This window comes from Nelusetta ayraudi, unplaced genomic scaffold (genome assembly GCF_046127955.1).
Source record: "Nelusetta ayraudi isolate G7.1 ecotype Tasmania unplaced genomic scaffold, CSIRO-AGI_Nayr_v1 ptg000011l, whole genome shotgun sequence".
Lineage (NCBI taxonomy): Eukaryota > Metazoa > Chordata > Actinopteri > Tetraodontiformes > Monacanthidae > Nelusetta > Nelusetta ayraudi.
The window spans coordinates 16106945-16123762 of NW_027466061.1; the positions used below are offsets into that span (position 1 = coordinate 16106945).

The 16818-nt window shown below is 43.6% G+C and overlaps 1 protein-coding gene across 3 annotated transcripts in view; it reads left to right on the top strand.

Moving 5' to 3' along the window:
• Positions 1–418: 418 nt before the first annotated feature.
• LOC142885203 (laminin subunit alpha-3-like) overlaps positions 419–16818 on the top strand; it is a 51894-nt gene continuing 35494 nt past the window's right edge. For 2 of the 3 annotated variants that reach the window (XM_076021442.1, XM_076021443.1), the window contains exons 1-10: positions 419–997; positions 1580–1732; positions 10221–10338; positions 11136–11254; positions 11335–11505; positions 12275–12375; positions 12806–12921; positions 14140–14258; positions 14934–15024; positions 15806–15937. In XM_076021442.1, coding sequence (XP_075877557.1) covers positions 656–997; positions 1580–1732; positions 10221–10338; positions 11136–11254; positions 11335–11505; positions 12275–12375; positions 12806–12921; positions 14140–14258; positions 14934–15024; positions 15806–15937 — 1462 coding nt within the window. In that variant the 5' untranslated portion in view covers positions 419–655. The remainder of the gene's footprint in view (positions 998–1579; positions 1733–10220; positions 10339–11135; positions 11255–11334; positions 11506–12274; positions 12376–12805; positions 12922–14139; positions 14259–14933; positions 15025–15805; positions 15938–16818) is intronic. The other variant, XM_076021444.1, reaches the window with a different exon arrangement.

The window sequence follows — 16818 nt, forward strand, 5'->3', positions numbered from 1 at the left end:
TACAGAAGAGCATGTGACATTAACTCGCTTTTTCACTTTTTTACACGACAGCCCCTAGAGGTCGCACGAGATCAGCATAAAGTTCTCTCAATGGAGAAACTGTTGAATTGGAGTTTTGAAACTCTTTTAAGTAACGAAGTAACTGATCTTTTTTTTTTTTTTTTTAATGACCTGAAATAAAACTAACTAACCAAATAAATAAAATTAAATACTTAATTCCGACACAAGAACGTGAAAGTTGTAAAAAAAAAAAAAAAAAAAAAAAACTATAATGAAACTAAAGCATCTCATTATTAAAGCGGGCAAAGAGGGACTCTGACTGATGCTTTAAAATTCACCTTAAAAGCTTTTTATTCACACACACACACACACACACACACACACACACACACACACACACGTCAGCCGCCATATGAGACCTTTGCCCCCGTCGCGCGCCCGCTCGGTGGATTAACCTCGCGCTCAGACACCTGATCGTTCCAGTGTGGCGCGCACGGCTCGCCAGGGAAGACGGAAGCCCGCGCGGCGGCGTTTTGAGGGAAACGTGAGCAACGCGTCGCTTCAACCTTCATCAACCTTTCGCGAGGGAAAACCGTCGTGTGCGTCACCTCGCGCAACGCGCGCCACACATTTGTTTCCCCATGAGGACCTCTGGATGAGGAGACCTGCGCGCTGCGCTGCGGTGCCGGGTCGATCGCAGCATCTACCGCTACTTGTGGCGTGGAACATGGCGAGCGGGATGAGAGGAGCTCATCTCCCCGCTCTTCTGCGTGTTCTCACACTGCTGCTGACACTGTGCGGGGACGCGGGCGCACAAGGAACATTTAATGGTTTCACGGGGTTCAACTTGAACCCTCCGTATTTTAACCTCGCCGAGGGGGCGAGTATCTCAGCCACAGCGACCTGCGGACAGGATGAGAGAGGGGCGCCGAGACTGGATTTATACTGTAAGCTTGTTGGGGGAGCGACCACCGGAGTTCCTACGGAAAATATTCAGGTAAGAAAAAAAACAAATCAAGTCCGCTGCAAAAATGCGCGTAAAATGCGAAGTACTGAAGTAGGCCAGGTCAACAACACAGCCGTATCCACAGCACACGTTCACTCCCGATGTACCATTTAACTATTAACCATTAAACTGCTTTGTCATCTGCGACTGCCTCAAGTTGCAAAGATTTTATCTATTCAATTGTAGCTGTGTTCCCGAAAGAGAGTGGAAATGACTCAATTCCTATGATGATTTACTTTGAAAGACTCCTCATTTTTGTGAAAACAATGTGGGCATTTTAAAGCAGTCAGCGACTCCCTCATGGGGAATGTTAAGTCTCCTTGAATTGGCCTGGACCTGTTCCATAAAGTGTCATTAAATTCCTTTTATGGTGCTTTGGCGCTGTGAGCACCTGATGTGACGTGCCTCTTCTTCCCTTCACCTGAATCCAGAGTTAGATGCATTATGTTTCTTTGCATTTGGTCATTTGCCAGTGCTTGCCCGTGTCATACCAAAGGGAGACAGCAGCTGTTTTCCTCCACCTATTTGCTGTGCATGTTTCTAAATCCTTTCCCCAATTTTTAACACCATCAGGGTCAGTACTGCAGCTACTGCAACTCCAATGACCCGAACAAAGCCCACCCGGTGACCAACGCTGTGGACGGGACAGAGCGCTGGTGGCAGAGTCCCCCTCTGTCCAGGAGTCTTGGCTACAATGAGGTGAATGTCACGCTGGACCTTGGCCAGGTGAGTTACTATTACCTCAAGTCTACTCCAGCATGAACCTTTTCCTGTTACTGAAGAATCGACAGCAGTGTGGCGACTGTAACGGTGTTATTTCTCTGGGGGAAGAGCTCAGAACACTTTTGCGCATGTGGAAACGGAAAGCCTGCAGCTCTGTGAAGCCTGTGCACCTTATAATCTGAGGAGAGACTTTGTTTGATTCTGTAGGTCACGTTAACTACATATTCTTACTGATCATGTTTACTGTTTGAGCTTTAGCACCCCAGCCAGCGGTGATCATGTGGGCAATGTGCAGTTACATGGCTGCCAAGGAGCAGATTCGCGGCCCCGTTTGGCCAAGCAAATATGGCCCCATCATGACTTACGTCTCTGGCGGGAGTTTGGCCCGCGGCCCATGAAATTGCACCTCACGCTCAATTACCCAGGGTGAGGATGGAGAGGAATTCTGTCGCTGGATTAGGGATCAGAGGGACGTGGAATCAGATTGTCGAGCTGCAGGTGGACCTGTTCGCGTTGCAGGGTTGAGACTCATTGTGCCAAAACCCAAAAGAGCTCTTTGCCACATGTGTTGCATTTCTCTTAGGCTCCCGGTAGTGTCAGACAATGTGTGTTGGCTGTTTAGGTCCTTGTTTTTAGCGGAATTGAGCTGAGCAAAAATCCGGCACGGCTAAATATAGCCCTCACTTATGAGAGGATGGACACATGTGGGGCCTTCAGTTGCCTCTGACTTTAATACTCTGTAATGCTCTTTTTATGTGGGGACAGAGGAAGGTAGCATTGTTGCATTATGGAGAAATAAAGATCAGCCCCAGCTGGACAAAAAGAAAGCAGACTGCCCTCACACACTTCAACATCATCACCTCCACCATATAAACACACGCACGCATGCGCGCACGCACACATGCACATACATACGCAGACACGCACACACACACCTGTCACGCACATTCTTCTGTTTCTGGCGCGTGACGCACCCACCAAGAGGGTAACAATCCTCACCTGCCGCCATTCCATTTTACCTTACGTTTGTTTCAGCGACTCGAGCAGCGAGGAGAACACACTTTATACCACGACGTCTCTGAAACGTGCTGAAAATTATAACAATCAGCTCAGTTGTTTGCAATCCAAGGGCATCAAAACTTGCACATGTTATTCCATGAATGGTGACAAGTGCGATATGAACATAGCATTGCTGCTTTCATCTGAACTGCTGCTTTCATCAGAATCAAACTCCCTCAAACACAAAATCCTTTGTTTTGTTTTTGATGGAGTTTGATTCTGACATGATTTTCTTCTTCATGGTAAAAACACAAGCTCATGTGTTTAAGCTGTGTGACCATGTTCCATTTATTTATTTTTTGACCTGCTGAGTAAATCATTTGCAAAGCGTAATGTAAGCATTAGACTCGGCTGAATGGGTTTCGTGGTTTCTTTCAAGACCTACGCAGGTGGCGGTTCCGCTGTTATCTGTACAGCTTCTAAATAGATATTTGAGATAAGGGATCGCTTGATGTTTATGTTGTAATGGGACGGTTCAAAGGCTTTTCTGAGAGAGCCGTTTCCGGGTTTTTTTTCTCTGTGGGGAGGTTTTCAGAAGTTCAGAAGTCTTTACAAGCACTGTTTGTCAGCATTTTGCTGCTTTGTCAAACGTTAAAATTGTCTGTTAAGGCTCTCAGTCATCCAGGTCATCCTAATGTAGCAAGGAGCCTTGTTCTTCCAGATCTCAAGAACAAGTTCAGTTGGCCCAACTTAACCTTTCTATAACCGTTAGAATTGTTTTGTATGAAAATATTTTGGCATTTTCATGGACATTTCCGCATCTAAGTTTATTGAGGATGCTTTTCCCCCTCTGCTTCCTTTATGCACTGCCGGTACAACAAACATATTCTTATCCTTCTGCTTGAATAGGTAAGCTTTTTCTAAACGTATGTCAGGCAGTAGACAGTTCCTTCAATCTTGCATTCACTCAGGAGGTGACACAACGCCTCTCTAAACTGCTCCCAGGTCAGAGAGCTCCTGTGTCTCCGGCAGGCTGATGAAAGCAGGTTGGCTGCTCTGTGATTTCGTGACATCCTGACTTTTGACCCGTAACAAATCCCAGCTGGAGTTTGAAAAAGGTCCCATCACTTGGCCTCTGTGTGGATAAATTTGCTTTTTGACAGTGTTGTTGTTATCTTGAATTCTTCCTTGACACATTCACATCCAAAATGAAAAAAAACAAAAAAACTTTAGAATATTTATGGGATCAAAGGTCATTTTCTGAAGGTTTTTTGCTAGTAAATAATTTTCCTCCCCCATTCAGTTCCACACTAATCTAGGTTTGGCTGAGCCAAAATTGGCTACAGTTCCATTGAACTATTTACGGGACACAGTAGTCAGGTCATTGTTCTGGTTAACATTTACGCTATGTATCAGACTGCCAGTCACTCCTTCTTTCGAAGGAATGTATTTTAGGAGCCCTGACCACATGTACTTATCTGCCTGAGTGAGCCCAGAGTGGACCATGTGAGGCAAACAAAACAGGGCTTACTTCTGTCCCTCTCCCATCTGATGAGGCTGAGCAGCCTGTGATTGGTCGGGTGCCGTGCTGAACTGATGTTCTTAAAGACTTGACTGGCATTTTAATGTAGAGGTCGAAGCTGCAAGTTTGAAAGTTGGAGCTCTTGTATTTGAATTTGAGGAAGTACAAATCCCTTTGTCATCTCTTATCTCTAAAATTTGCTTAGGAGGGCAAGACGGCGACTTGTCACTTTCTAGATCATGTATTAAAACTAAGATTTTAACACTTTTAAAGATATGGCTCATCTTAGTGCAGTGTCTTTGGCAGAGAGAGACATAAATAGGCAAAGCTTCCTTGAACTCAATTTTAAATACGTTGCTCTGGAACTTAATCCCCCCTCGTAGGGTTCCACATCTCACCAAAGTTGGTTTGAACGTTTTATTTGCTGCGGTCGCCCCCTTTTGTGGGAGAGTCCTCCTAAGGGTATTGTGTGACACCCTTTCTATGCACTCAGGCTCCCACTAAAGTTCAAGATTCCCTGAAAGCGAAGTAACCGTCTCTTCACTAAATAAATGGAAATTGAAGTAGAGAGCTGGTGTAATTTGGTGCTAAGAGATTATTTAAAGAACCCATATTTTGCCCATTTTCAGACATATCTTTTCACCCCAGATTCCAGTGAAACACCTTGTATAAAAAAAATAGTATATTTATCTCTCTGTTTAAAGCCTCCCGCAAAAACATCAGGTTTTGTTCTTGTAAATGCACTTACTTAATTAAACAATCCCCTCATGTATTCTTTTGATGTGTTTGTGTCTCAGTCTTTTGCTGTCTTTACCACACTCGTTTTTCCGTGCAGTGCCTTGTCATTGATGATTTCCCTTCAGCTTTTAGTGCTGTTCTTATAAATGTGCTCTGAGTCGAAGGCATAGACGCTAACATGCAAGTTCGGCACAAAAATTTATTGCACTGCACATTGGACTGCATTTTCAAAAACATGCCTGACTACACCATCCGGTATTTTTAACCTGGTCTAAACTGCGGCTGAAAATGCAAAGCGTCTTTAATTTCTCTTTTGTTGCCTTAGATCTGACCTGACTGATGGCTAGTGTTAGTGCTGCTCATACTGCTGTACTGCTGTTGGTGGTGATGTAAGCAGCTGTCTTTAGCCGGGCTGCGCCAGGCCTTCCCATCACATTTTTAACCACCCCTCTAAGAACCAGCTCATGCTACATAGCTTTGCAGGCGGGTGACTGCAGTCTATCCTAGATCTGACTTTGAAAAGCACGTGGCAGCCAACTTCACCTTTTCCAGGCCTTTACAACCAATATAGCCATGGCAGCAGCCGCGGCAGTTGTCACGGGCGAGCTGACGCTGACGCAGGCATTGATGTAATGGGACGTGTAGGAGAGCGGAGCAGGAGTTTCCCTAGGCCTGTTTGATAGTGCCTCTCATTAATAGTAGTGCTCAGAAATAAACAGGTTGACGCAGGGTGCCGGTTGGAGGAGAGCGACGGGTGATATTTAACCTTCGCTGGTAAACCTTGTTACGTTTGGACTCTCGCAGCTCGCTGAGTTTGCTGTAGGATTGATGTTGCCTTGTGACTTTTAGCCAGCCGTTATTTGTTACCATATAGCTAATTCTGTCATGGAGACAGAGAGATACAACAGCAGACTAACCCCCCCTTCCCTCCCAAACTCCTCTCACCCCCTGCCCGCCCTCCCCTGCCCCTGCCCACCTGTTGCATGCAGACAAACGCTTGTACGAGAGCATTGTTACAAACTGCAGGGGCAACTGCTGCGGTCGGCTCTGTCTGACAGGGATGATCCACTCTGACAAAAGGCGAGGCCTCCTTTGAATTGTGTTAATCTGATGTCACGTCAACATTTCAGGATTAAACCCGCGACGCGCACTGTTGAGTCTGGTGGATCAGCACCGCCGGCGGCCCAAAGCATCGGCGTTGATGACATGCGAAACACAAGACGGTCATTCGGACTGCTCTGCAAACAGGAGTGGACGCTGGTTCTATAAATTTCAGTGCACACCCTGAGCCCCAGTGGCGCGCCTCGCCCATAAACAGTAACACCTGCATGCAACTAGCCATCATTCTAAATGAGAAAGAGAAAATGAACAGGTGTTCTCACCCAGTCTACACAAATATTTTGAAGTAAAACCACTGGAGGCTGAATTTGCAAATCTACTGTTCATTTCTGTCAAACTCTTTGAAAAAAAAAAAACACTTTGAAATTGATTGCTTGTTTTAGTTTTTTCCCATTCTTCAAGGTCTCTTTTTATGGAAAAATTTATTTTAGCAATACTTTCTAGTACTATGTGTCCCTAGTCTTTTTGTCTTTTGTGCCTTGATTTATTCCAAAGAAAGCTAAAGTGAGTGTTTTTGAGGGCTAAATGTCTTTTTTTCTGGAGATACCCAGAGTTGTTGGCATAACTAATTGCGGGAGGCTGCTAGCATCCAGATTGACAACTCAAGCTCTGAGAATGAGAATAAAATGGGACTTTCTAAAACGCCTGAGTTTGGAGTCCGACTTATAAAATTCTGTGTCTAATTTTTGTTCCCAAAGCAATAAGTATCACTTGTGTAAAGTATCAAGTCTACCGCTACATAATACGGCCATGACCTAATTCCAAAAAAAAGAACACCCCCTCATTTGTTCATCATGCTGTTGCATGTTCTCACAAGCATACTCACAAGCAGAGAGTGTGAAAATGTTCATACGCTGATGTTAAAATAGCGTTGGCTCCTGAGTGACTTGCTGTGCTGCGTTTCCCAGTGGTGCTAATTAGAAGGTCAGAGGAGTTCACCATTCTTTATTCCTTGTATATGTGGCGCTATTATAAGGGCCAGAGAAAAGGAATTTGAGAGGGCTTGTTGTTGTCAGACACTCCATACCTGCCGCAGTTCAACCCTTGACCTTTTTGACACCCACCCACAGCCTCCTTCACTAAAGCTCCTGGCATGACACTCCTGCCCCGATCTGGAGGCTCCACAAGCAGGGAGGGGCCGGTGATGGCTCAGTGCAAATGTTATTCCAAGTTTTTTTTTTCCTCCTCTTAGGGCTTGTCAGTCTTTTCAATTTATTTTTACAGCACAGTCATCCGTTAGTGTGCATGGCAGGGCATCACTGTATCTTGTCTTGTGCAGGAGCTAGGCTTGTTTCAAGAATGTGTTTGGATTGTGAAGGCAGTAGCAAAAAGAGACCTGAAATAAACCCTAAAACTAAGCCAAGCTCCTGACTTCTGAGCTCATCATTTCAGTTTTTATGATCAGTCATGCTGGCTGCATGGGAACAACTGAAATGCCCTGAAAAAATAGAATCAAGGATGTTCCAACTTATTGTCATGCTGTATATTACCTATAGTACAATTTAAGTTTGCACTTTTAAATCATACAAATGATATTTTACAGGTAAATGTTGTTGCTAATACTGTACATGTAATTATGCAGCAAAGAAAAAAACCTTAATGCTTCAGTGGGAAACTGCAATGTCAATAGTCATGAGAATGAAAGAAAAGACATTAGATTAAGTTTGGTGTGTCCAAACTTTTGACTGGTAGTGTATATGTACTGTGTTTTACATATCCTGTGTATACGCAATGCGTGTATCTACTCTATATCTGTAGATATAGATACAGTATGTAACATATATATGTGTGTGTATATGTTATAAGTACATAAATGCATGCACCTTCACTAAAAAGCAAACAAATCAGCAAACCATTTTCTTCCTAAAAGTCTGAATCTTCTCAGCCTATAACTTGCCAACCCTTCTGTGCAGAGTACACAAATGAATGCAGCTTTTCCTTGTACTGTTTTGAGGAGCGACTTTACCTTTTCTGAAAAACAATGTTCCCACTCAATGCAACTGTGGTTTGCATCATGTACATGTACCGTCAGTATCATCATAAACATATATGCCTCAGTATTAACAACAATTAAGCGCAGTACATAACATAGACCTTTCACCATGGAATATTCACTCCTATTAGCCATGAAAATAATTTAGCATAGCAATTTTGTCTTTTCCAGAGAATGGTCCAAAACCAAAATGTGTGTGTGAATTGGCAGTCAATATCAATGAGTGTCAGTGATGAGAGGCTTCAGAGAGCAGCGGCGTGTTCTGCTTCAGGGACATTAGGAGTGGAGGAGAATGTGGCGCTATGTTTGGAATCTGAGATGGGCCTGCATGCCAGCCAGCACGTCTCTAGGCACCCCTTCCTCAACACACACACACACACACACACACACACACACACACACACCCGGGCCAACGTTCCAACAGCCCCCCCCCCCCCCCCCCATCACTGCAGATCTTGTGAACAGTGCTTCATGATGGATGTTTTAGATGGCCAACATGTTGATGGAAGGCAGCACCTCATTCTCTCTTCTTCTTCTTTTTTTTTTTTTTTAGCTGGATCACATCCCACATGCACATGAACATGCTTTTGTGTTTACGTCTTCCTTTTTCTTTTTCTGACATTATATCCTGTTGCACATGGGCGGAACTGCTCCCTGATTATTTCTGAGTCACACCCTATTGGTAGTTGTGGGAAGAAAAGTCATTTTATTTGCTGCCAGAGTGACTCCATGGGTGATTAAAGAACGGCTAAAAGGTCTATTCTGGGCTATCTGCCCAGCAATCATTGTGTTGTTTGTTACAGGGGTATTTTTAGAGAAAAAGACCAGGCTAAAGGCTGACCTTTGACCTCTCTCGCCATCCATCAGTACGTGAGCAGCAGTAGCATTGCTTTTCAAGGTTGCGGTGAAGCGATCCATCGGGATAATGGCTGCTCCTTCTTGACAAAGTCCATGACTTCAGAGTGGAGACTTCTCTCTGTTTTCCTTTGCTCTAAGTGTTAACATAGCCGGTCCTATTGAAAGAGGCACAGGGCCGGGTTGCTTCGAATGCCTGCAAGGGTTTTTAATCAAGGCGCCGAGGGATGCAAGACGAGTGCGGGCCTGCCTCCAACCATTTCAAAGAGCAGACAGTCTATTGAGTTGTCTTGTATTTAAATAGCAAACATCACTTCAAATACAGTTTTGGTTGAATGCCGTGGTACCAAAGCCAGTCAAATAAAAATCAAGGCATTTTGGTCAGAGCACTTTTGTTTATTTTCAGATCTTTCATGGCGTTTGTTCCAGGTTGAGCCTCCAGTTCTGCTCATTGGCTGACATGGTCAGGTGACAGGCCAGGAAGACCAAAGTCAAAGTTTTGCACATTTGACTCTTGGTCAATTGGTCTATGGATGCTCGCATTGATTTTGCACACCAATTAATACGTCAATCCATCCCTGATCTCTTCCCTTGGCATAGGGATTGATTAGAAAGTCTGAATTGAAGTAAAATGAACTGGGGTACACGTCATGCATGGCAGCTGAAGGCCTCCAGACGCAGCTCACAATATGCAGGCTGATGTCACAGGGTTCATACTTAAAGATAAACAAAGTTCATTTGAGACCATAACAAAGAAAAAGCCTTTTATACTGGGCAGATTATCTGCCCTTTGTTCAATATTTAATCAAGTTGATGTCACAGGCTTTTATATGGCTTGATGAGTTGATGATCCTCAAAGGGAAATGCGCTGCCCTGAGCAGAATATAAGTCTTTCAGAAAGCTCTCTGCTGGCAGCAACAATCATTGGCATGATTTCCTGCCCTTGTATGGACTCCATATACTGATGAGAGTTTGAGATAGGGTTCAGAGAGAACCATGTAGATCATGGGGGCTTAGATGACGTCTCCCTCCTTCTGTCCTGGCCGCACCTGCATCGCTTTTATTGACTCTGTGATGACAAATGTTGACAGATTGTTTGTGCTCAGTGCAAGGAGATCCTGACCTTGTGACCTTATTTTGTTGGTTTTGTACTTCATAATTTAATTTGGAGGAAATGAGAGAACTGGCCCAGCTGCTGGAAAAGCCTAAATCTCATTAAGAGCAGTAACTACCTTTCACTGACTCTTTGATCTTCTGCTTTTCAGCTCTTCCATGTGGCCTACGTCCTCATCAAGTTTGCCAATTCACCGCGTCCTGACCTGTGGGTGCTGGAGCGCTCTGTAGACAACGGCAGAACCTTTACGCCCTGGCAGTACTTTGCACGTGAGTTCATCATGCTGTCCACGTAAAATTCACCATACATCTTTGCAGAGAAGTCATAAATGTTAAAGCATCATGGCAGAAACTGCCATTTTGCACCTGTGGTTGAGAGGTTTATATGGCATCATTGGCAGAATGCAGGGTTATTTTGTGGCTTTTAATTATCTATCTGTCTTTCATGCTAAGACACATCAAAAATGAAAATGTTGCCTCAGATGTAATGAAAAAATAAATGAAAACTGCCAACAGAAGATTTCAACAATGAAACCTCAGTATCTGAGTGCAGGTTTTGTTCCAAAATGTAGCAAGTGGCAACATGATTAACTCATCCTACCTTTTCGGGATGACCTAAACTGCACTGCATGAGTGTGCAGTCAGGAACAGCTGAGTTGACAAATGGAGGTAATGATGACCAATAATACCCTGAAGGCACCTGAGCTCTGAGTCGGCAGACACAAATTCACAACCCCGCTGAATTTCTCTTTTCAGTTCAGGTTTTCATGTCTGGTCTTCATGTTATTTTTTATTTTCTGTCATTCTGAAGTAGGTTAGAGACTATAATGTTCCCATTATGCCCCCCAGGATGTTGTTTTCTGTAATAACGTAACAAAGGAGTTTGTATTACAAAATGCAACTTTTAAAAATATTATTAATATATTTATATTAAATTCAGGTTAGACTGCTTGTCGTTTTATCTGATTGTTCATTACCATTATAAAAGCACAATGCTAAGGAATGACCAGTAAAAAGTGAAATATATTGTGGCAAAAGTTCAAAAGGTCTTGAACTTCTCTATGCAGACTCAAAACGTGAGTGTCTCGAGAGGTTTGGAAAACAGCCCAATGGTCGTGTAGTGCACGACGATGACCAGCTCTGCACCACAGAATACTCCCGGATACTTCCTCTGGAGAACGGAGAGGTATAATGGCCCATCACGTTGCTGTATTTCACCAGTCATCAAAACACTTGTTTTTCTTGAAAAATGAATGTCTCGTCTAGATTGTGGTGTCTCTGGTCAACGGTCGGCCGGGTTCCAAAAACTTCACGTACTCACCGGTGCTGCAGGACTTCACAAAGGCCACCAACATCCGCTTGCGCTTCCTGCGCACCACCACCCTGTTGGCTCACCTGATATCCAAGGCGCAGAGAGACCCCACTGTCACACGCAGGGTGAGGGCTCGTCACATCATCACAACCTCTTGCCACTAACTCGGGGTGTGGAGGGGTAGCAAGGATCGGCTTGCAGGTGTTGATAATGGTTGACCAAAGACGGATAAGTCACTAATCAGGGAAGTAGTGAAAATTTTAAATTTATAGATTAAATGTGTAATATTTGGAGATTCTGAAGAAGAAGCAGAGACATCAGGTGGTTACATTTCAGATTGCAGCATCTTTCACTCTCCCAAACGCAATGTCAGGCGCCCTGGATTGTCCATACAGGCTTCCTTAGAACTTTAGAAGTATGGCGGTAAAGTTTTGGCACCCAACTAAGAGCAAGACCCTTGCTCTATGTATATTCCTTTATATATGCGTGTATAAATTTGTTGTGCTGCGATTATACACTTTTATGAATGTATTTATGGGCAGTATATTGAGCTTTTACCAATAGAAAATTCATAAATCAGGCCAAATATTACACACTGGACCTTCTTTAAGCTTTGGCTCTGTGTGTGAGTTTGCGTTGATGGAAATCAACAGACTGCTTTCACGCCAGAACCGCCAGATCCTACCTGATTGGCCTGGGCCGCATGTGGAAGGGCCCGGTGCTAAGAAGGTTCTCCATAAACGGCTGGTATCCACTTATCTAAATACTGTTTGACCCATTAAAAACTAGCCACAGCTGAGACATCTTGTTCACAGTTTATGGTTCACATGTTGGACTGGCTGTAATGAAACTGTAGTATGGATTTTTATTTCCTTTTTTCTTGTTTGTTGGTAGTACTACTACAGTATCAAAGACATCAGCATCGGTGGACGCTGTGTTTGCCATGGACATGCACAAGTGTGTGGCGGGGGGCAGAGACAGAACTTACCAAGCAGGTGAGTGATCTTTTTCTGAAGGAAAGGTGTGAATATTGAACATTTTGTTTGATTTTCAGGGGCATAGAAATGTTCTTTAAAGTGTTCTTTTACCACAAATTGAATGGATTCTACATTAACGATGGAAAAATGGAAATATGCAGCGTGTAAATCAGAAAATTCCTCACATATACTGAACTATATTAGTTGAACTGACAAACAAATTTTCTTTGTTTGATTTTAAGTGTATCAGCTGTAATGCTACTCAGTGAAGGTTTTGTTTAGAGCTGTTACCTGCTACTGCAGGAAGTCACTTTTTTCAGGAATCTCCTTTGATTGACAGACATTTTTAAATCACAGGGCAGAAACACTAATTATGCTTTAGAGGCACTTCAGGCCCAATTAAAACCCAACAGTTACCTAATTCAGGTGTCTTCTTACCTGTATTCAGGCACCAGTGTGAGTGCCAACACAACACCTGTGGGGAGTTATGTGACCGCTGCTGCCCAGGCTTCAACCAGAAGCCATGGCGTGCCGCAACTGTTGACAGCCCCAATGAATGCCAGCGTAAGTGTTCTCGTGCAGCGTTCGTTCATGCAACTTGTCAGCAAACCCGCCGTGTGCTGCTCTTCAAATTACAGCCCTGACAGTGGACTTTCGCCGCCCATCTGATCTCCATTATCGATGCCCTCATATGGTGCTGTGGTCCCACATTCCTCATGTGACATGTGTGATGAGAAACACTGCACCGCTGACTGCAGGATAGTTACTTTTTTTTTTTCAGGAACAGCCAGCCCGCCTGCAGTACCTGCATCAGCTGGATGCTAGCAGTTGGCAGTAGGACAGAGCGGCCTTCTCCAATTCGCACAGCGACGTATCGACGTATTTTGCACATGCAAGAGCCAAATGAACTCGTCAAATAGGCAAAAAATGGAAAAGAAGGAGCTTCTGCTCTCCAAAGTTGCTCTTTCATTTTCACTTCTCTTACCACATGGCACCAAGTCTCCAAGGGGCAGTGATTGAAATCTACCACTTCAAAATCAGACACACCTTGAACATGAGGCAACCTAATTGGTTGCTTCATGAATTGGGGCAGCTGATTGCTACACCCACACACTATACCTAAATGTGAACATGCAAAATGGATGGAATGGGTTAAATGGTATTAATGGGCCTGAACCCAAAAAAAGCAGAATGCGATACCCTCTCAAACAGGAACAGATCACGTGACTCCACAAGTCGGTACACCTCAGAATACAAAAAAAAGCCTATTAAGCATGTCTTATTGTGCATAATAGTGTATTTTGGGAAAAACTTACAACTCTGTCACACACAAAGGTACCCATATTTTAGCCTGATGCCTCAAGTGTAAATTATGCATTAATGGAATGAAAATTGAGCTCTTCAGCAAGCTGCAGGCTGGCTCACTGTTTATTGCCTCTCTTTTTTAAAAACATGAACACACATTTAGAGAAGCCATAAAAACACATAAGAAGTATTTTAATCTTGTCAGTTTGATGGAAAATAATCACAGACATTCATAAACCTGAATAAGAGATAGTATGGGTGTTCAGGAAGAGGAGGTGCCACCTTGTTGCCTTTGTATTTTATGGTTTCTCATAAATACACCACCGACAGGCTTTTAAGTCTCCTTTTGAGAGCGAGTAAGTAGCCAAAGGTGTTTATATACAGTCGAGGAGGGGGATCAAGGCCACCGTTGCCAGGGCGTGTAAAATAATTCTGTGTATATTTCTGTCTGTCTCGATGGGGGGGTTTCCTCCTCAGCCTGCCAGTGTTTCTCCCATGCCGCTGACTGTAATTACGACCCAGAGGTGGAAAGAAAGGGAGCAAGTTTGGACACCTTCGGCAGGTATGACGGAGGAGGCGTGTGCATCAACTGCCAGGTATGAGTTGCGTGTCAAGTTGAAACTGATTCCACTGTGTAAATATGTGTGCTTGTTAAGCTAAGTGCAAGGCTATAAGGTGGGAAGATAAGGCACATTCCACATTTGATTGTGCCGTTCCTTGTGGCAACGTTCCCAGTCTGCAAGGTTCGGTGAAAAAACTCCAAATTTAACACCGAAAGATGTATTCTTTTGTTTACTCCGACTCCACAAGAAAATAAGATGTGCAATAATGGTGCAGTTTTCTTTTACCCAGATTAAGTTGAATTGGTCGTTCCGTTCCGTTACATTACATTACGTATACGATAAAATGTCATTATGTAACATTATGTTACGTTGCATTACCTTGAGTTGTGTTGCGTTCCGTTCCGTTGTGTTCCGTTCCGTTCCGTTCCGTTGCATTGCGTTGCGTTGCGCTGCGTTGCATTGCGTTGCGTTGCGCTGCGTTGCGTTGCGTTGCGTTGCGCTGCGTTGCGTTGCGTTGCGTTGCGCTGCGTTGCGTTGCGCTGCGTTGCGTTGCGCTGTGTTGCGTTGCGCTGCGTTGTGTTGCATTACGCATACGATAAAATGTCTATCTGATCTGTGATGTGTATCTAAGTGCCCTAGAAACACGATGTTTCTTCGGTCCTTGCTCAGTTATGTGGGACTCACATATAATTTTATCCTCTTTCATAGCACAACACTGCTGGAGTGAACTGTGAGCTGTGCCTTGAAGGTTTCTACAGACCTTACGGTGTTCCCCCTGAGTCTCCAGCCGGATGCATACGTGAGCTGAAACATGTTTTGTTTTTTTCTCCATCTTTGATTAATTGCCGCTACTGCATGTCATCCGCGCGTGCCTCTGACAACCTCCCTGACCAGCTACACACTTGTCTTTGCTGAAAAGGGCAATATGACAATTTATTCTCCATTCATTTTTAAAGGTGTTGCAACTGAACATTTTCATCAGACACATTTCCAGTGCAGAGGCTTTTGGAAGCAGATAAAGCTTCACTATGTTGGTTATTTATGAGAGAGACTAGAGCAAAGCTCAAACAGGGTTATATTCATGGAGGGAAGTTCACTGTCAAGAGACAGACACCAAAGGTACCAGCACGTAAACACCACTGGCACCAGTGCTTGGGTTACTGCTAAACTGGGCATTGCTATTGTTTACGTGACTTTAATGGGATGTGGCTGTCCCTCTCCACATAAATAGCTGCCACTTGTGTTTGGATATTAGAAAGCGCAGGAATTAAACTGGTTGCCCCCCCGTAGCGCTTTGAAAAGTAAGCTGTTAAAATCCATGAGCTCAATTAGGACTGCTTGAAAGGAGGGAGGCGTTCAAAAACACTCTGAACGTCCACTGTAAATGTAAACACTGTAAATCGTCAGAATAATCATTACTTGATTCGTTAATCACAATACATACATTTTGTATGTGACTTTGAATCTACATTCCTGGAAGGCATTTACATGCACAGATGGTCATTTTAGGTGCTTATTATCTGGTGCTGTGTGTTTATTTCATTGTGTTTGTTACTTAATAAGACATATGACCTCACCAGCCTGCAGGTGCGATGAGAGGACCGCAGCCAGATGTGAGATGGGGTCCGGCAGGTGTATCTGCAAACAGCAGTTCACTGGAGCAAACTGTGATCGCTGTGCAGACGGACACTATTACTACCCTCAGTGCATCCGTACGATTTTTCTTCCATTCTTTGCATGTTTTCTGTTTTGCGTATTTCTTTTTATTCAAATACGCCGCTGATGTTTGAAAATGATGAGTCATTTTAGCGTCTCCTGTCTTTGGATTGACTGACATGAATCCTTTTTAGGCCTCTTACAGCAGCAACCAGCTTTAAAACCCTGTATTGTCAGTCTGTCAGGCAGGTATGTGTTTTCCCAGAGGTTGGACTTCTGTTGTAATTTAACTGGAGTTAGCTTGGTGCGTATAATGAGCCACAGACACATGAGCTCAGTGCACATTTGAAGAGGTACTTCTCTTGTGCTCAGCACTGGAAGCCACTTTCATTGACCCGCGGCAACGTCTTTACCGGGTCATTTTTCAAACACATGCAAAAAGGACGCATTTGTAAACCCCCTCCATGTGTAGTGTTTGTTGTGTCGTATAAATGAGAAGCGACTGTGAGGGAAAATACACGCTTGGTTTTTTTATGAGTAACATATTTATAACTGGAGGTTATGATAAAAAAAAAACCCCACATGTCTCTTTAATCTCCAGACTGTTGGCTGTGGCAAACCAGCCCAAACATGCTGGCTGTCATTATAAGGCTGCCTGGGGTTCGAGAAATTTTAATCTGTTGTCTTTGTGTCAGAGTTTGAAATGTTCACCACCTGCCTTATGGTACAAAAAAAATAAAAGTGGGTGTGGGTGTCGGTAATTTTCATGTTTATTAAATTTTTGTTTTTGCTGTTATTTTGTTGAAATTAAAGGTCCAGTATTTGGCAGGATTGAATGCACAGTGTGTGTACTGTACCATATTATAAAAAAAAATGTACAGAGATCTCCTTTCCTGTTCTTTAAATTGAGTTTTTGACTTGAATCTTTTCTTTGAAA